At 30.2% G+C, this 21,171-nt stretch overlaps 1 protein-coding gene across 2 annotated transcripts; it reads right to left on the minus strand.

Moving 5' to 3' along the window:
- Nucleotides 1-1,509: 1,509 nt before the first annotated feature.
- Nucleotides 1,510-3,639, minus strand: LOC111292203 (peptide methionine sulfoxide reductase A5-like). 2 transcript variants are annotated; one of them, XM_022884456.2, is made up of 4 exons: nt 3,123-3,600; nt 2,758-2,870; nt 2,530-2,674; nt 1,510-1,914 (listed from the first exon to the last, which is right to left on the minus strand). In XM_022884456.2, exons 1-4 carry the CDS (start codon nt 3,405-3,407, stop codon nt 1,717-1,719), a joined length of 741 nt encoding a protein of 246 aa, XP_022740191.1. In that variant the 5' UTR covers nt 3,408-3,600; the 3' UTR covers nt 1,510-1,716. The 2 variants fall into 2 exon arrangements, with proteins under 2 accessions (XP_022740191.1, XP_089622837.1); XM_089766711.1 differs by having other exon boundaries at nt 1,775-1,914; nt 2,470-2,674; nt 3,123-3,639.
- Nucleotides 3,640-21,171: the final 17,532 nt, after the last annotated feature.

A 21,171-nucleotide genomic window follows, 5' to 3' on the forward strand; every position in this document is an offset into this window, starting at 1 on the left:
TTTCTTTTCTGTCGAACTCTCTTTGTTTTCGATACATCTATAGTACTACAGTGATTTTTTCAATTGACACTTCCTCAAATTAGGTGGTAGTGATTTTTTTTTTTTGAATTGAAACAAATCTTAAAATATAACCAGAAATGACTCTTAGCAATGAAGGCTAAAGAAGGAAAAAATAAAATGGCTATGAAGGCCTTAACAAGGTTCAACAATGAAGGCCTAGATAGGGTTCGATAATGAAGGCCTAAAATAGAAGTCAGCAATGAAGGCTAAAAATTTTACTTCCTAAGAAGAGCCTAAAGCTTTGATACCATGTAAAAAACTCAGAGTAAAAACTGAATATATATTAAAAAACTACTCATTAAAAATTATACAATAACTTTAGGTTTATACACAACTAACTAAGAGTTAAACTGAAAAACTAAATCTTCTTAAAAACTGATCATATAATTGAGGGATTGTTTATCTTAATCTTTTGTCTTTAATTTTAGGGATACAAATACTTAATTCTAAATATACAAATATAAATATACAGATTACAAGATTATAACTAATTATAAATAAATGTTTTCTCACATATTTTAATTATCAAATCTATTCATATAATATAGAAAATATTATATAATTATTCAAATCTATTAAATATCCATTTATTAAATCAAAATTTATCTTTTCATACTTATATTTAAAATCAATTTTAATGGAATCAAGTTTGGCTGTGGGGAATCTTTCATGGAACCAAGCTTGCAAAAGATATGGGTTAGATAAAACAGAGATAGAATAAGACTCCTTTAAGTTCCTAGACATTAATAAAGCAGAACACTCGTTTGTCCCATTATTATCCAAGCAATCAAAAGCCTCCTGAATAAAGATTGGAACGGGAAACTGTCTCATATTCCTAGACAGAAGAATTTCGTAGCTGACTGGTTGGCCAATGGACGCTTGACACATCTCCAGATTACAAATTCGTCATCTGGCACCGGTTGGATTGAGAACTCTGCCACTTGGCAGATTTAACGCGTGTTGGTTACCATAGATTAGATTAGCTGTTCCTTAAAGGGTCTTTGCCCTTCCATTGTATTAAGAAAAAAAAACAATTTTAATGCATATTATTAAAAAAATTTAAATTGAACTCATGAAAAATAAATTAAAGTTAAAACTCATAATTAAAATATTTAATGAATTAATTTAATTAAATATATATTAATTATATAAAAAATATATAATATTGAAAATATATATTATGCATAATCGAGTTCAGATAATGAATATCCTAATATCACTAGATAATGAATATCCTAATATCACTATAGAACCAATGATGGATAATAATTTTATTATCCGAATCTGATTGAAGATACTATATTCCTACTTGATAAAGTTGGACAATGCTCTAAAGTCTAATCAGTAACCATTACCATACCTAAAGGTTAAAACTAACATCCTTAACCGAATTAAGATCAACACTTGAGGTCACGGGATTTGGTGGGATTAATAAAGCACACCAACTGGTTGAATCATTAAAATATCCTAAATATAGGCTTTTCTTTTATGCCCAGAGAATCTGCAAAATAATAGTACAACATTTGATCCAATTTCTATCCAAACAATCAAACCTATGCGAAGCTCACCTCAGATTGATAAACCCACAAAATCAAGTCGCTCTGCCTGAAAAGCAGAACCAGTTTCACTCGTCTAAAACCTACTCCTATGACCAGGCTATACATCTCTCAAAACAGGCCAAACTTTTCTAATAATTTCACTGATCTTCGCATCAATCCGCCTTTGTATCTTTGGGGGGCAAAGCTCTGCAGCATATCCGTTCAGTTTTGCTGCTAGATTAGACTTCTCATGGTCATCTTCAGACAGATTTCCGATCAACTGTAAAAGCATTGGCTGGCGTTTGAGCTCAAATTTCTACACATTTAAAACATTGAAATGTTTCAGTCATTCACCTATCAGAGCCATAAATCCTTTCACCTTCTAAATCTATCAATAGGCAATAGCATATCTGTGCATGATAACATACTTTTTCCATCATCAAATACATATGCACATAGAAAACCAAGTTAGTGGTTATCAGTTGATAATTTTTATAACACAGAGGTCATGCTTAAGCCCGCCAATTAAACTGGTCTAAAAGCAAAAGTTTTAAGCATTGAGGAAAAACAAAAAAAAAAAAAATGAATAGAAGACCACTAATATAATGGCAATTGAAACAAAAAGATTGCAACTGGACAAGAGCACAAACAATTTTCTTCCAAACTGAGATGCAATTCAAATTAGTTTACAGTAACCTCCATAATTATCAGCATGCTCCTAATAACAGAAATCTAAACAAGCATCCAACCCAACCAACGTGTTAAATGAGGTTCAGTTGTATCCAATTAACAAGTTCTGCACATTATATTCTAAAGCAACTGACAATTTGAAGCAGCTTGTGGATCATAAGCTACAACAACGAATACTCACGCAATGTCAGCTCCTTACTGCCTCTCTCAAACAATAAAGTGAAATGGGAGAGCAATAAACCTGATGTTCAGGTTCCGCAGGGTAAAATGATCCAAGTTGTTGAATTTGAGTTGTCACAATGCTGCTCCGCGACTTGGTTTGTTCGCTTTCTTTGCTCATTGCAGCTAATCTAGCCTCCTCAGCCCCATTCGTAAAAATAATAGACCTGTTGAATTAAGATATGAAAGCTTATCATTAAAAAGGACGGATTATTAAGAAATAATATGGTTTTTTGGTCATGATGGTTACCTGTACTGATTACCAACATCTGGACCTTGGCCAAAAACCTGTCTTGGATCATGACTAGACCAAAAAATCTCCAAAAGTTGCCTGAAATTAATCTCCTTTGGATCATATTCAACCTGTTCATCATTCACATACCCATATTCTATCAAATTCAAATGGAAATTAAAAACCATCTTTTCAATTTCTTTTATCTTTTGGATGAATTCGTTCCAAAAACAACAGTATAAACTACTATATCACAAACTCAGCAACTAAATAAATAACAGATCCATTGTCTACATGTTCTCAGGAATCATAAACAAAATATTACTACTAAGTTTTATCTAATATGAAACAATGAAAGGAAAATAAATAGAGAAATCACGAACCAATACAGACTCGGCATGGTCGCCTAAGCTTCTGTATGCGGGGTTGATTTTGGATCCGCCAGCGTAACCAGCAGTAGTTCGAACGACACCGTTTAAGCATCCGAAGACGGCTTCCGATCTCCAGAAGCTACCGAGAGCGAAAACCGCGGTTTTCAGGGACTGATCTGATAGTTCCCTAGGCGCGGTTGAGATCCGAATGGAAAAAGCTTTGTCGGCACAGAGAATTGACAATGAAACCACAGTTAAGAAATTAAGGAGGAGGAGATTCCTCTCCCCCGAAGCCATTTCTCTTCTAATCGTCCAACGGAGAGAGTGAGGGAGAGAGAGGGAAATTCTGTGTTGATCAAGTTTTCATGGATATGCTAAGATTGGGCTTAATTTTGGGAAGGAAAGGACCCACGTTTGTTTGGGTTCAATGCCAGAGTCCTTAGGTTCTTAGTCAGTTACCTCTTTATAACTTTTGACCAACATCAAATTCTTATATGAATTACTCTGTCAGATTAGTTAATATTAGAGAATGGAACTTCAAGTTGGAAGACCAGTTTCCAAACCAATAACAAAAAACAACTAGACGTTGACTTATGCATACATAATAGGGTTCGTTGAATTAGGTCTCAATTTAAATTTGTGAGCGTGAATTTTTTGGATTTAGACTCGATTTCAATATTTTGGCCCAATCACCAAAACAGAACTCATTTGAAGGCTTATTTTGTTTAGCTTCAATTTAATTTTTATTTGTTAATTTTTAAATGGTATTAAAATAATAATAATCAAAATAATCCAACAAAAAAAAAAAGAAAACAATACGATGCCATCCATAGTACTAACCTCTTTAATTGCCATACACCACTTGCCACCTAAGACCCATACCCTGCTAGTCACCAACTTCACCTTCTCAAATGGCCACATCTACCACCATCCTTTTACACGAATAAGGATGAAGAGGGATGAAAAAAAAAAAAAAAAAAAAAAAAGGGAGATTCTACCACAAATTTCCACCACTAGATTAAACCTAAATCCAACACCAGCCCCTCATCACTAGTAAACGCAAAAACCCCAATACACCCTCATCCATCACAACTACCCATTGATTGCCACATAACCCAACCCTAAACACAGCCACCGTTCAATCCCCTGCGCTAAACCAAGGTCACCATCGCCAACCCCATAACCCCCCTAAAAAAAAAAAGAGAAAAACTCTATCAAAAAACAAAAAAAAAAACCACTAAAAATACAAAGAACTCTACTTCATAACGTATAGATCCATAAATATATAGTTAAAGTTAACAATAACAGTTATCACTTATTTTTATTTAAGTGTGATTAGTCACCTAATGAATCTATCATTTTAAAGAACTCTTAAGTTTGACTAAGGGTCCTTAAAGAATAGTTTCTGATCTACTAATCATAACAAGATTCGAGAGTTCGATTACATGCAAGAAACGATATAATACCCCTACATGCCCATCTTAAGATGGTACCATTTAATTTTAAATTATCCTAACAATCATCTTGGTTCTAATGATCTTTATTTTAATGTTTAAATATTGAAAAAGGCTCCTAAAATTACTCCATCAATTTGGAAGAATTTTTAAAAATATTTCTTCACTTAAAATGTATTCAAGAATCTCATTTATTTTTTTGAAGAAGCTTTGTCGTCGAAAAGAGATTTAATTATTTTTTTTTGTTTTTATTGAAAATATATCTAATTCTTCCACCATTTTGGTCAAAATTTAAAAAAAATTTTCACATAGAAATATTTTAGATAATCATTCATTTGTGATTATTAAGAATTTCATCATCAAAATTTATTTTTATTTTACAAGTTTTATTTCTAAATTTTTTATCATTTGGGTCTATTTAAAATCTAAACTCTTGTTAGTTTCTTAATCTTTGGAAAGAAAATAGTATGAAAATTATCTTTTGAAGTCTCATTTAAATTCTTTCACTGTATTGGTTGAATTTAGAAAAAAAAAAAAACCTTTCACCTTGAAATCTTATAAAAATTTAACCATTTGTGATTTTTTTTAGGATTTCATCATTGGATAATTGTCAAATATTTTCAACAAAATTTTTAAGTTTTATTTTTAGATTTTAAATTTTTTTATTTGCAAAAAATATAATTATTTTTATTGAAATTTCATCTAAATTATTTCACAATTTGGGTCAAATTTAGAAAAATTTCTCACATAGAGATTTCTTAGAAAATTTACCATTTGAAATTTCTAAGATTTTCATCCTTGGATAATTATTAATTATTCTAAAAAAAATTATTAATGTTTTATTTTATTTTTTTTAAATACTTTCTAATTTTTCCTAAAAATTAGACATAAATAGTCAAATAAATAAAATAAACCAATAAACAAACAAATAAATAAATAGATAATTATTATAAAATACAAAGATAACTAGACTTTAAAAAAAAAAGACAAGTAAAAAGCAAATACCAAAGATTGAATCAAGATTGATTCTAAAGCACATAGGCCTTGGTAATTATATTTCTTCTTAACTCCTTTCCCTAATACAGAACTCCCAAAAGAAAATCTTAATTTTCTAAACCTAAAACACTAGAAAAGAGTATAAAAAAACTCTCAATTTTTATGCTTTATTTTTACTCTTTCTCCCTTGATTTTTCAAATTGATTCTTGGTTGTTTCTAATTGATCATAATGGGGTCTTTTTATAGGTCTCTAATCCAAATCACAATAGAATAAGGTTTTTTTGGTTTCAATCTCCTAATCAAAGTCAAATTTGGATTTTTAATCCAAGTCCACCTCTTAACCTAATACATTTTTTAATTAGAACACTAGACTTCAAACTAAAACAAACTGTTTCTTTTCTTTTTTTTTAAAAGCCATAAATCAACTAATTAAAAAAATAAATAATCTTAAACTAAATAAAATACTAAAAACCTAAAATTAAATTAAAAAAACCCCTGACTAAATGGGGTATCTACATCTACAAAATAAGAAACCAAGAAAAACTATCAAAAAAAAAAAATAAGGCCTTTGCTAGAATAAAAAAAAAAAATCTCAAACCACTACAAATCATGCAAACAAACAAAAAACACAACCTCTTTGGTAAGGGAACCTAGTGCCAACATAAATAAAATTAACAAAGAAATCCAAAAAACATAAAAAGAAAAGAAAAAAATTTAGGGTTTTTTTTTAGTGAAGCTGAATGGTTTTACTTAGATTTAGGAAGCTTGGGGTGGTTTCAAGCTAAGAGGAGGTCAAAAAGGGGATAAAGGGGTCAATAGGATCAATTGGGTGTTTTTTGGGCTTTTTTGGGTCACCGACGACCACCAGCAATGAAGGCATGATGGCACCGCATCGAATTCTAGGTTGATGTAGAAGACTTTAAAATATTTTTAAGCATGAAGTTTTTTTTTTCTTACAAAAGGGTGAAATGAGTTAAAAAAATTTTGGTCCTTTTATAAGAAAAAAATAAAACCAAAACGTCACTGTTTAAGAAGTTCAAGATCTACACGTGGACCTGTGACCTGACCCAAGGTCCACACACTCGACCTAGTGACCCCCTTCTTCCCTCAGCCCAGACTGTTCAACAGAACCATTCCTGAACTGGCTAAAATCTTTCAAACCACTTGTTGAATCGCCTGAGCTACTGTTGAACCACTTCTAGACTGTCCAAATCGCGTGAATCAACCTGAGCCATTAACCAATCTGGTTTAGGTATTTTTCTTATTTATGTTATTTATTTATTCATTTATTTTTCTTTTTACTAATACTATTTTATTTTATATATCTGTGTTCCAAAATAATCTCTTAACTTTTTTTAAATAAAGATTAAAGTTTCAATAACTTTAAATTTCATAAAATTTTTAAAACAAAAAATTTTCTTTAAGAATAAAGGTATAATGACTAAAAATAATAAGTAAATAAATAACATTTTTATAATTTTTAAATTCCTCTATTTCTTTAAAAAAGAATAAAATAGTAAAAACATTTAAAAAGATAATTAAAAAATAAGGAAAGAAAATTTTTATCCGATGATAAGATTCTATGGTACTCCAAGTAGCGATGCCTAGAAATATTTAGGTGAGAATATTTTTTTTAAATACTACCAACATATTAGAGTATTTTTAAAAAGTTTTCAATACAATAAAATTTTTTTTTTATAAAAAATTAACTAAAATAAGAATAAAAATATTAAAAAATAAGAAAAAGAAATATTTATCTCATGATGAGATTTTAAGGTATTTGAGTAGTGATGGTTTAAAAAATCTTTAGGTGAAAAGATTTTTTTAAATACTATCAATGTATTAAAATATTTATTACAAATTTTCAATATAATAAAATTTTCTCTTTTCTTCCAAAAATATAAAAATAAAAAACTAATAAATTTTTTAAAGAAAAAAATAAAATGTGTGCATTAACAAATTGGCATTCGCATTGCATGCATGATCTTATTTTTAGAAAAAATAAATACGAGTCTTTGAAATGAGATTCTAAAGTATTCCAAGAAACGATGCTTATGAAATCTCTAGGTGAGAAAAAGTTATTTTAATATTATCAATGGATTGGAACATTTTAATAATTATTTCAATAAAAGGGCTTTATTATTTTTTTTTTGAATAAAATGGAATAATAATAAATAAACCAAAACTATGACAAATAAAGTAAATCAAGGAAATTATTTTTAAACACCGAAACTATGACCATTCTTGTCAAGATTAAAAAATAACAAGTAATTAATTGATACCATTTTATACGGACACTATGAAGGTGCTAATCCTTTTCCATATATAATCAACTTTCGAACCTAAACTGTTTAACAGACCCTAAAATTATCTTTCTAATATATTTTAATTAATTTTAAGATTTTTATTAAAAAAGTAAATTTTAATAGGTGACTAATCGTACCTAGCTGAAAAAAGATTTGTAACAACTCTCTTTTTTTCTTGTTGTTTCATAATTCGTCGGGCGGCTCTAAAATCATTACGATAGTTTGGTGATTCCACTAAGGATGACATTTTTTTTAAAGTCAGGCTAAAAATTGATTACATGGTATCCTCAATTTTGATTTAAACAGTCTTAATTGGTATTTAATTTTAATTTCCTTGATTTTGATTTTATTTCTTTAAAAAAAAAACTAATAAAAAATCAAAACAAATTGAAAACAAAAAGAAAATTTCACATGCATTATTTCTTTAACTATGCTTTTTGTTTAATTTATATATATATTATTCTCAATAAATTAGGAGACATTTGCACATATGATGACACGTTGTACTTTATGCATGAGCTCTATACTTGGGCTCTATCCTTTCTAGGAGGAAGTAAAGTACCTATGCTTTCGTAAGGTGATAACCTCCGTAATGGCAAGTGAAATACTTATACTCAAATTAAACTCTTTCTATTTGTAGCCTATAATGGGTGAAGATAGAAGTGTCTTACTAATTCAGCGTGGACGACAATAAGGAGCAATTTAAGAACCTTTAAATCGTGTCGATCCAAATCAAGCATGCAATGAGCCATACGAAGTCAAACTTAGATAGAGCCTTACCCACCTTGTTGTAGATACCTAATTTCAAAATGTGTAGAAATAAAAATCGTGTGTTAAAAAAATGAAAAACCGTAAAAGAAATATATATTTTTCAAACCACATCTTCACACTAACTCAATTTTGTTTTCTTTTTTCTTTTACATAAATCATATCATATAGTTTCACATTAAGGTATTTGCTTTAGGATATATTTTTTTTGAAAAGTTCTTTCATGGATCCTATAGAACTATAGATTTGCTCATCATCAGTTAGTGTCCGATGTGAGTTATATAATGAAATACATGTTTGGTTGACAAAAGCCTAGCACTAGAATGGAGATCGTTTGCCCACCAGTATGTGTCTAAGTTACTCAAAAAGGTGCATCTAAATCTTACCCATAACAATTTAAAAGACTTAGCCATCATCTTGAGTCAATTAAGTGAAAAAAGAAAAGAAAGATTTTGTAAGAAGTATAGGCAAAATGCATCTCTTATTCCGATAGTGATCGAGGAACAGTTAATCAGGGCATCTATATAGTTTTAGAACCCGTCCTATAGATGTTTCATTTTTAATTAAGAAGATTTAGTGTCGACCATTGAAGAGTACTTAATTTTACTCGAGATAAAACTACAATGTCCAGATAAAAGTGTTTATCTGAAAATTGAAATTAGGTTATTGTAAAAAATTAGCCAAGCTTATAAGGGTTAAAGTGAAAACCATAGATTCCTTCATAAAACCTAAAGGTGAACATCTCATTATCCATTAGGACTTTTTTTGTAAATTTGTTCAAAGGCATTTAAATGATGATCAATGCATGGCTGTATTTGCCTTGGCATTATATGACATGGTAATTTTCCCAAAGAATTTAGGCTACATCGAGATAACCTTGGTGGACTTTTTTGTATAGATTTAAATCCAAGCAATTAATCATGCACCAGCAATCCTGGCGAAAACTATCAAGTCATCGAATTTCTATCGATGAAATGAAAAAAGACATTTCATAGGGTGTACATCACTATTTTATATGTACGTCAGAAGTTGCTTCAAATGTGGGAAGAGTGCATTCTCATAATCGTATCTTCAAAACAAGGCACCAATTGAAGAATTTTGAAAAAGCCAACGGCCAACATTGAAGACTAAGAAAGAATTGATTTTATTCTTATGAAGGCTCACCGAAGATGAAATAAAATGGATTATCCCATGATGCCCCGCATGCCTATATTGTATCAAGGAGGAAATGAACCATAGATACCATTGTTAGGATTATGGGTTGTGATAAGTTACGCTCCATTGATGGTGCTTGGGCAATTCGATGCAAAACAATTTGTTTTTGTCACTCATGGCTTGGCTCAAGTATAATTCACTTATAGGGAACCTAATTTGCCAAGAACATCAGAGCAATTAATCCAAGTATGAAAAAAAATATAAAGGATGAGATTAGAGCCTCTTTTCAATAAAGTCACTCCTAATTATCAGATTTGGATAGTGAAACAATTCAAAGACATGGTATTCCTTCCTGACGATGGCTCAAAATAATGGGCTAACCTTTTGGTAGAAGTGCAATTATTAGAGGTCGAACTTGTTATAAAGGAATTGAAAGTTGAAAATGAAAAAATAAAAAAAAAAACTTTGAGACTTCATGAGAAGATGGAATAATTAAGATACGGAGTAGAGGTATAAAAGAGTAGATTGGATAAAGTCATAAAAGAATGGGATGTCACCAACAATGATTTGAAAGATCTATACCAAGAAAATAAAAGATTATGAGTCCAACTCAAAACTAGAAAAGTTACCAAATATTCCCTTAATCAGCAATGTAAAATGGTTGAGCTCCGAGAGAAAATGAACTAATGGAATGGCAAAGCTTAAGAAAAGAAAAAATAAACCACTTAAATTTCTCAAGAATGTCAAAATTGAGAAGGATTATACTTTACAACTTTAGCAAGATTAGTGGAATGACAGAAAGAAAATAAGAGGTTGAAGACCATGCTCGCAAATGAGAGAAAGAACTACTTTGAAGTGTTAAATATGGACAATGCCTATTGAACTTTCTAGATAAGGCAAAGTATCATTATGAGCAAGTCAAATATTTCTATGGATATAACTCTAGAATGATAAACTTCATGTAACAAAAGTTGTTTAGAATTAATGGAAATTCTAGTGTTAAAATTTGTCTAATAACAAATATCTCTCACTTGCATTCATTCATCATGTGCACCATTTTTGTTTTAATAACCATAATTTGTTTTCAAAATGAAAAAACCACAAAAAAAGCTAAAAAAGAAAATTTTCAACATATGGCATTTTGATTTTTTTTTAAAAAAAATTATGGTAATAAAGGTTCAAGAATAGCTCACCCATAAAAAATTTAGACTTAATCTACTTGCCATTCATACAACACCAGGGCTCAAACAAGAATCATAAAACAAGAATAGGCTAATCGATTTGAAAAGATTGAAAAGGCATAAAAAAACTAAAAGGGGATCTTAATAAGATAATGGACATGTTTAAGAATCTCAATAAGAAAAAATCGATAAAAAGAAATCCTCGCTTTTAAGAGCAATCACCAAACATGATGGGTTCTATATACCTTTAAGAGTTTGAACCCCGATTATCCCAAACTTTTTAAAGAGCTAGAATGCAAATTCTTACTCTCAAAGGATATCCATATCCTTATCCAAGAATGACATCCACGCTTGCTCTAAAACAGTTATAAAATTTTGCTAATCCAGTCTTGGTAGAGAAACCATCCAAGCCAATCTTGATTCCTAACTTGGATGATATTAAAAAGAAAGAAAAGCTAGGGATAAAAACATTTGAGAAAGTGAAAGATACAAGTGCCCAACAAAAGATAAAATTATTATAAAAAAGACTTAGAGTCGTAAAAGGGATGGATTTTTATGCTTCCATAGAGATAGCCGAACTTTTTTTAGTTCTAGACATGGTTATTTCATATAAATTTAAGGTCCCTGAGTTTGAAAAATACGATGGCACGAAATGCCTAATGACTCATGCCTTCATGTATTGTCATAAAATGGTTGTGCATGCTAGTGATGAAAAGCTATTGATGCATGTATTTCAAGATAGCCTTATTAGTTCTGTAGCTAGATGGTATGTTCAATTAGACAAGACTTGTATCCATTCTTTGAAAGAGCTTACAAGGGCATTATTTACTCAATACTAACATGTCATAAATCTAGCTTTAGATCTTTTACCTCTGTAGAGCATGGATAAAAAGGCAATTGAAAATTTCAAGGAATATGTATAGAGATAAAAAGATATGGTTGTATAAGTACAAGCTTCTCTCACTGAGAAAGAGATAACTATCTTATTTTTTAATATCTTGAAAGCATTATATTATGAAAGGCTAATTGGTAATGTGACCAAATATGGTTATCTCAGGTGGAATTATTGATAATGTCATAAAAAATGGCAAGTTTGATGCAGGAAAGACAAATGACGTAAAGAAAAGCAAAACTCTCAAAAAGAAAGAAAATAAAGCCCAAGTAATAAACTATGTGAGACAACAGATCAAAGGTTTCACTCTATACCCTACATTAATGTACCAAACCCATTACCCTTTTATAAATAATATAACATCCATCCCTCATCCATATCAACCAATATAATAACCAACTTACCCATCTCATTTTTAGTCATTCTTTCAAATACTCACATATGCGTACAATCGTTTTGCTATATCTATCAAACTAGAATAGAGACCCAACTCAAGTAATGGTCCAAGAGCCTTCATAAATGCCCAAGAAAAAGCCTTTTTTTAACCTTATCCCCATGACATACACTAACTTGTTCCCTCAACTTGTTGAGAAAATTTACTAGCCCTTATTATTGTTGAACCATTAAAACCTATGTTTCTCAAATGGTACAGTTCCAACGTAAATTATGATTATCACTATGAAAATCTAGACCATTCAATGAAGAAATACATTGTTTTGAAGCATAAGGTGCAGGGGTTAACTAAGGAATGAGTTTTAAACTTTGATACTAGCTAATGAAGGGTTCCAAATGTTAATGAAAATCCTATATCAAATCATACTGGACCAACAATAAATACTTTAATTGATGAGCAAACGGATAAATAAGGTTAAAACTCTGATGGCTAAGGTGTTTGAAATTGTGATTAAAGCTGGTATGCTAGAACCAATGAAACCTTAAAGTTACCCCGAAATGATTAACTTAGCTAAAAGTTACAATTATTACAAAGGTGTTTTAGGGCATTCTATTGAGAATTGTGATTAATTTCATCAAGAAATATAAAGGTTGATGGACATGGGTCAGATTAAATTCTATGAAAAAAGAAAAAATTTGACAAAAGCTAAGGTGTCTACCATTGATGCAAAGATAAAATTTATGTATAGATCGATGACTAACTATTATGATGAGAAACCAACCCCAATGCCAGAGAATATCATTTCTCAATTGGTAGTGATTGTTAAAGTCCCTAACCTTTTTTGCATATCAGAGCGATAAGGTTGTACTATGAAAATATAATTATGATATTGTGGTCAACCCAGATACTATAAACATAACAAGTGTAGGAGATATGACTCGAGGTAGGCTATGTTACATTTTAGAAACATTGGAAAATGCTAGAAAAAAAGTCAAGGTCAAAGAGAAAAAAGGAAGTTGAAGTAACCCTATGGCAATGCCTGATAAAGAATACCAAAAGCTAGCCTCTAAGAATGAAGCTTATGAATTCTTGAAGTTGATAAAACATAGTGAGTATAGCATGGCAGAATAGTTAAATAAGATGTAAACTAAATTTTACTATTGTCACTCTTACTAAGTTCAAAGTCACACCATAATGCTTTACTAGAAGGTGTTAAATCAAACATATGTGTCTCACAATGTATCTATTAAGTACGTGAAACAACTTATAGACAATCTGGTGATCACAAACTACATTTTTTTTAGTGATAAAGAGATTTTTCCTAAGGTTCAAGAAAGTGTCAAGGCTCTTCACATTACTATATAGTGTAAGAGAGCATTCGATAAGACTAAAAAAAAGTGTTAGAAGATATAGAAATGTCACTACAGATTGACCCTTACACTTTTAATATAAAATTTTAAGTTATGGATATCTCTCTCTCATACAAGTATTTGTTAGGTAGGTAGTGGATTCATATGGTAGGTGCTGTTACATTTTCATTACATTAGAAAGTCAAATTCATTATTGATAGAGGGCTTACAAGTGTAGTAGAAAAAAAAGATTTATTGGTAACCCAACTGGTAAATATTCATTATACAGAAGCAATAGATGAAGCCCTGGAATGCTTTATAAATCTTTTGAGATTGCCAATGCTATGTATATAGCTGAAAGATCTAAATCATATTCATCGTACTTGTCTATGGCTACTAAAATGGTTGTTAAGTAGCATACTAAAATGGGATAATCTAGAGCTAGACTTGAGAAAAATCTACAAGAAATAACAAAATTTCCATCAATATATGATAAGAAAGACAGATTTTCCTTGGGGTATAAACCAATAAGAGGGGACAAAATGAAAACAATGAATGAGAAGAAAGAAAAGATAATGGCTAACCTTAGGGGATATGAGATAGAGTCGAAGCTGATGGTCATTCCTTACTTTTATGATTCTTTTTATTCGAAAAGATATATTTATCCAAATTCCCTTAAAGCCCAAGTGTAGAATTGGTTAAAAATTTTCCTAAATAAGCCATTTAGATGGTGGATGGAGAGGAAAAGAAAAATTAAGATGAAGATATGTTAGTATGCCTTTGTCCTTCAGATTTCAAACTAAATAATTCGAATGTTATAAAACTACCTATTATCATTGAAACTTTTGAAAAGTAATGTACTGTGAAATTTTAAATCCTTAATTGCTCATTTTATAAACATTATGAGTCATTTATGGCGTCTTTTATATTTGTCATTTTAATAAAAGACTTAGAAGATGCATCTATATTTTTTTATTGTTTTCATTTTCATTTATTCGATCTATTCCTCTTTCCATTCTCCCTTTATCATTTTTTTTCCATTCCATTGTTGTGTACCAATATTATCTTAATCCCACCCACTTACAGGTTCTCAAATAATGAATATAAAGATAATCATAACAATAATCTTGGATTCAATTTTGAAAATCGAATTCATATTGATGAACTTAATAAGAAAGAAAACTCGAACAATTACACGCTGCTTTTTGATTTGTTAAAATTAATAGAAAATAAAAATAAGCCAATTGAGCCACATCAAAAAATTATCAAATTAGTGAATGTAAGGGATAATGATAAAAGAGAAGTTAAAATTAGTACATCTTTTTTACTAATGATAGGGAAAGGCTAGAAGAACTACTCCAAGAATACGTAAATGTGTTTACATGGTCTTACCAGGATATGTCAAAATTTAACACTGATATTGTAAAGCACAAATTATCTTTAAAACTGAAATGCAAGTCGGTATAATAAAAATTAATATGCATGAAGTAAAAAATGCTACTGAAAATTAAGAAAGAAGTGAAAAAGCAATTTGATGTTGATTTTTTAAGGTGGTTAAATATCCTAAATGGGTAGCCAATATAATGTCAGTTTCTAAGAAAGACAAAAAAGTGAGAATGTGTGTCGATTATTGAGATCTAAATGGATGAGTCTCAAAGATAATTTTCTTCTACCCTACCCCATATCAATACTTTAATGGATGACACCGCTTGACATTTCACATTTTCCTTTATGGATGGCTTTTCAAGTTATAACTAGATCAAAATAGCTCGAAATGATATGGAAAATACAATGTTTGTGACCATGTAGGAGACATTCTGCTACAAAATCATACCTTTTGAGTTGAAAAATACTTGTGCTACTTATTAAAGAGCAATGGTGACTTTCTTTTATGACATGATACATAAAGAGATAAAAGTGTATGTGAATGATATGATTGTAAAATCTTATGAAGAAAATGATCATGTAGTCAATTTTAAAAAATTGTTCGATAGGTTGAGAAAATTTCAGCTAAAGTTGAATCTTGTCAAGTGTACATTTGATGCTAAATAAAAAAAATTGTTAGGCTTTATAGTTAGTGAAAAAGAATCGAAGTAGATTTAGATAACATACATGCTATTCAAAATTTAACCCCTCTTCATACGCCAAAAAAAATGCAAGGCTTTTTGAAGAGATTGAACTATATTACTCGTTTCATTTCTTAACTCATTTACAAGTGTGATCCTACTTTCAAGCTTTTTAAAAAACATGATCCAGGAGAATAGGATGATAAATGCCAAGAAACTTTTGATAAAGTCAAAGAATACTTGTTAAATCCACTCGAATTGATGCTGCCAATTCCAAGAAAGCCTTTAATTTTGTACTTAACAGTATATGAAAATTCAATAAGAAATGTAATGGGACAAAGAGATGAAGCTAACAAAGAGGAATGAGCAATTTACTACTTAAGCAAGAAGTTCACTGATTATGAGTCAAAGTATTCACCATTGAAGAAGATATATTTTGCATTGGCTTGGATGACTTGAAGGCTCAAACAATATATGCTTTATCACATTACTTGGCTTATAGCAAAGTTCAATCCCATTAAGTATATCTTTGAAAAGCTTTCATTGACAAGAAGAATAGCGTAGTGGCAAGTTATGCTTTCATAATATGATATTGTTTATGTAACTCAACTATTAAAGGAAGTGCAATAGCCAAGTTTTTTATCGATCTCATGGCTAAAGATTATGAACCAATGAAGTTTGATTTTTTTGATGAAGATATACTAGTCATTGAAAAGAAACAACCTATTAAGAAATCTTTGAGGATGTATTTTGATGGAGCTACCAATGCTTTAGATTATGATATTGGTGCAATTTTAATATCTCCTGATAAACACTATTATCCTATTATGACTAGATTGAATTTCAACTGCACAAATAATGTGGCTGAATACGAGGTTTGTATTATGAGTTTGTAACCAGCAATTGAAAAGAAGATAAAAATGTTGGATGTGTTTGGAGATTCAGCTCTAGTTATATATCGTTTACAAGATGAATGAGAAATGAAAGATTCAAAGTTGATTCGTACTATAAATATATCTTTGAGTTGGTTAAGTAATTTGAAAAAGTTCAATTTGAACATCTACTTAGAGAGGATAACCAGATTGCTAATATACTAGCTATCTTGGCTGCAATGATAAAAAAGATGTAAATACCGATATCCAACCTATCAAATTGGATGTAAAAAATATACCAGCATATTACTCAAGTATCAAAGAAGTTGATGGAAAGGCATGGTATCATGATATTCTGAAATATATCAAAAGTCGGCAATATCCAGAGCATGCAACAAAAAATGATAAAAGATTTATCAAAAGACTAGCTATAGGTTTCTTCCTTGATAAAGATATCTTTTATAGAAAAATGTCAAGATCAAGTGCTTTTAAGATGTGTGAATGTATCCGATGCAAAGAAGATTTTTGAATAAGTGCATGACAAGGTTTGTGAGGCATATGCGAATGGTCATATAATGGCTAGACAAATTATGTGGGTTAGCTATTACTGGTTGACAATGGAGAGTGACTATATTGATTATGCTAGAAAATGTCATAAGTGTCAAATCTCTACTAATAAGATTCATGCTCCTCTGTCAGCTTTGCACGTTTTGACTCTTTTATGGCCATTCTCTATGTAAGGCATGGATGTCATCAATCTCATCACTTGAAAAGCTTCAAATAGGTATATATTCATTTTTGTAATGATTGATTATTTCACGAAGTGGGTAGAAGCTACATTGTATGCTAGCGTAACCCGATTAGTGATTTGTAAGGTCATAAAAAAAGAGATAATATACAGATATGGGCTTCTAAAAATGATTATTTTTTATAATACTAAAAACTTAAACAACAAAATGATATATGAAATGTGCGCTCAGTTCAAGATTCATTATCACGATTCGACATTATATCATCTGAAGATGAATGGAACGGTAGAAATCGTAAATAAAAATATCAAAAGGATCTTAAAAAAATGACTGACACTTATAAAGATTGATATGATAAGTTATTTTTTGCCTTGCATGCTTATAGAACATTGGTTTAAATATCTACTTAAACCACCTTGTTTTCATTGGTTTATGGAATGAAAGTTGTGTTGCTAGTTAAAGTGAAAATTTCCTTATCGAGAGTTCTGATGGAAGTCAAGCTAGAAGAAGCATTATAGGGTTTGGAATCACTACAAGCAATTGAACCTCATAGAAGAGAAAAAACTTACAGCATTTTGGCATGATCAACTATATCAGAAGAGGATAATGAGAGCACAAGATAAGAAAATTCACTCTGGTCACTTTTGAAAAAAAGACTTAGTATTAAAAAGGATCCTTCTAACTCAACATGATAACCGATAAAAAAGGACACCAATTGAAAAAATTCATATGTGGTGAAGAAGTCCTTTTTTAGTAGGACATTGATTTTGGCATAAATGAATGGAAATAATTTGCCCACTCCGATAAACTCAGATGCTATAAAAAAATACTTTCTTTAAAAAAAGATGAAAAAGAAAAAAAAAAGCAAAATAAGAGAAAAGAATGATACATTTAAGTTGAAAACCTAAAAAAGTAGCTTGGATATAAAGGAAAAGTATCATCAAGAGATGACCTCACAACACAGGGACAAATGTAGTTTGACAAACTCTAAAAAGTCAATGAAGTCACCTAGTTGAGTTTTAGAGAAAGAATCCGAGAATAATTTGTTCATGATTATCTTGTAATCATTATTTAGGTGCTTTTGTTCTTATCCAAACACTTCTGTTGCCATGCACTTTATCTGTTTAATGAAATGTATTTTCTTTTCTTTAAAAGTAATACCTATATATTTATCTATCCCATCCACTATCTTCATTTATCTTACAAATTAATAGGAGAAATGTGTAATTGTATTTTGTTTGTCTTGCAATTAAAATGATGAAAAAACCAATAACATGAAAGATATCAGCATTACTTTTTAAAAGTTGATAAAAAAAAAAGAAAAAATGATGAAAAAAGCATGACAAGACATTGATGTTGCAAACTTCTAGAAAAAAAAATATTGTCGAGAAAAATCCAATAATCAAACATTAAGAACAAGTTGGTCTTATGGAAATTGTTGAGAATTCTGATGATCAAAGCAAAAAGGTAAGAGATTTTAAGAACCTTTTTACCATAATTGGAAGTGAAAATTTTTTATTGCATTACTTGCATTTCATTTAGTATATGCATCTATGAACAGTTAAGATCACAAGTTATAGCAAAGACATGAATTTTTCATTCCTTAATGAAAAACAGGGTTTTGGCCTTCGGGAAAGGATAATAATCAAAGAAGAGACTTTAATTCTCAAAAAAAGAGAAATTCACTTTTTCAAAGATGAGATCTTAGCTTTGAAAAAAAATAAAAATTTTTAAAAATTGTTGAACCTTTGCTTATAGGAACCTTTTTCAAGATGAGAATTTTTAAATTATTGAGCCTCTGCTTAGAGAAACTTTTTTCAAGATAAGAGTATTTAAAAGTTGTTAAGCCTCTACTTAGAGGAAATTTTTTCAAGATGAGAATTTTTAAAGTTGTCAAGCCTCTATTTAGAATAGCTTTCTTTGTCAAGATTCATAAGTCTTTTAAGCATAAAATTTTTAATTTTTAAAAGTTGTTAAACCTCTACTTAGATGAGCCATTCGAATTTTAAAAGTTATCGAGCCTCTGTTTAGAGTTGCCATTTAAAATTTTCCAAGTTGTCGAGCTTTTGGTAAGAAAAGCATTTCGATTTGACCTTTAAAGTTGTTCAATCTCTAATGAGATGAGCTTATTGATTTGCTAAAAAAAACTTTTGACTTCGAACAAATTATTGTAAAGATGGGTAGCTGTAAACATCAAATTTGTTAAGGTTCTCTAAATTTGGCCTCGATTTTAAATTCATTGGCTCAAGTTTTTGGGATTGAGGCCTAATTTCAATTTTCTTGGCCTAGGGCCCAAAACGGAGCCCATTTAAGGGCCTATTTTGTTTAGCTTTAGTTTAATTTTTATTTGATAATTTTTAAATGGTATTAAAATGATAATAATCAAAATAATAACAAAAACAAGAAGATAACATGGTGCTATACATGGCACCAACCTTTCCAACTACCATGAACCACTTACCATCTGAGACCTATACCCTACTAGCCACTAGCTTCACTTTTCCCAATAGTCGTAACTACCACCATCCTCTTGCAATATGCATCATGGTTAGAAATGTAGAGGCTGGCTTTATAAATTAAACACACAAACAAGGATAAAAGATGGAGAAAAACAAAGGGACATTCTGCCAAAAATTTCTACCACTAAATTAAACCTAAATCTAACACCAACACCCCATCATTAACAAACACAAAAACCCTAACACACCTTCACCCATCACAATCACCCACTGACCACCACACAACCCAACCCTAAATACAGCCACCATTCAACCACCTATGCTAAACCAAAGTCACCATCACTAGCCTTATAAACCCAAAAAAGAAAAAAAAAAAAAAAACTCTACCTTAAAACAAAAAAAAACCACCTAAAATACAAAAAACTCTACAAAACAAGAAACCAAGAAAAACTACCATAAACAAAAACAAGGCTTCTGCTAGGATAAAAAAAATCTAAAACCACTCCAAACCAAGCAAACAAAAAAAACACAATCCCTTTAGTGAAGGAACCTAGCTAAAACATAAAAAATCAACAGAGAAATCTAAAAAAAAAAAAAAAAGAAAAGTAAAAATTTTAAGATTTTTCATTTAGTGAAGTCGAAGGTTTTTGCTTAGATTTAGGAAGCTTGGGGTGGTTTCGAGCTAAAATGAGGTCAAAATGGGAACAAGAGAGTCAAGAAAATCAGTTGGGTGTTTTTTGGGCTTTTTTCGATCACCGATGATGGTGGTCAACGACCACGAGTAGTGAAGGCACAGTGACCAGCATGGCGACATAGCATTGAATTTTAGATTGATGTAGAAGACTCTGAAAATTTTTTTGAGCAGGAAGTTTTTTTTCTTGCAAATGGGTAAAATTAGTTAAAAAAAATTGGCCCTTTTATAGAAAAAAATAAAACAAAAATGACATTATTTGGGAAGCCTAGGATCTATGCGTGAACCTGTGACACAACCTGGGGTTCAAACACTCAACTCGGTGACCCACTTCTTCTTTCAGCGTAGACCGATTCAACTAAACCATCCTTGAACTGGCCAAAATCCCTTGAACTGCCAAAGTTGCTATTAAACTGCTTTTAGATCACCCAAATCGCATGAACCAGCCTAAACCGTTGACCAAATTATTGACCGATATGGTTTAATTTTTTTTTTTTATTACTATTATTTATTTGATATATATATGTGTGTTTAAGAATAAATTTTTTATTTTTTTAAAAATAATAAAGTTTAAAGTTTTAATAATTTTAAATTCCATAAAAAAATTTAAAACTAAAGTTTTCTTTAAGAATAAAAGTATAATGACTAAATATAATAAAAAAAAATTTTGATAATTCTTAAATTCTTTTATTTCTCTAAAAAAGAATAAAATAGTAAAAATAATTAAA

The sequence above is a fragment of the Durio zibethinus genome, chromosome 10, assembly GCF_047325235.1.
Source record: "Durio zibethinus cultivar Kanyao isolate XHJ-2024 chromosome 10, ASM4732523v1, whole genome shotgun sequence".
Classification (NCBI taxonomy): Eukaryota; Viridiplantae; Streptophyta; class Magnoliopsida; order Malvales; family Malvaceae; genus Durio; species Durio zibethinus.

Coding starts and splice junctions, on each gene's coding strand:
- LOC111292203 (XM_022884456.2), bottom strand. CDS start 3,407: ATGGCTTCGGGGGAGAGGAATCTCCTCCTCCTTAATTTCTTAACTGTG. Junction 2,675..2,757: donor GATGTTGGTAATCAGTACAG/GTAACCATCATG, acceptor TTAATTCAACAG/GTCTATTATTTTTACGAATG. Junction 1,915..2,529: donor CTGCGGAACCTGAACATCAG/GTTTATTGCTCT, acceptor TTAAATGTGTAG/AAATTTGAGCTCAAACGCCA.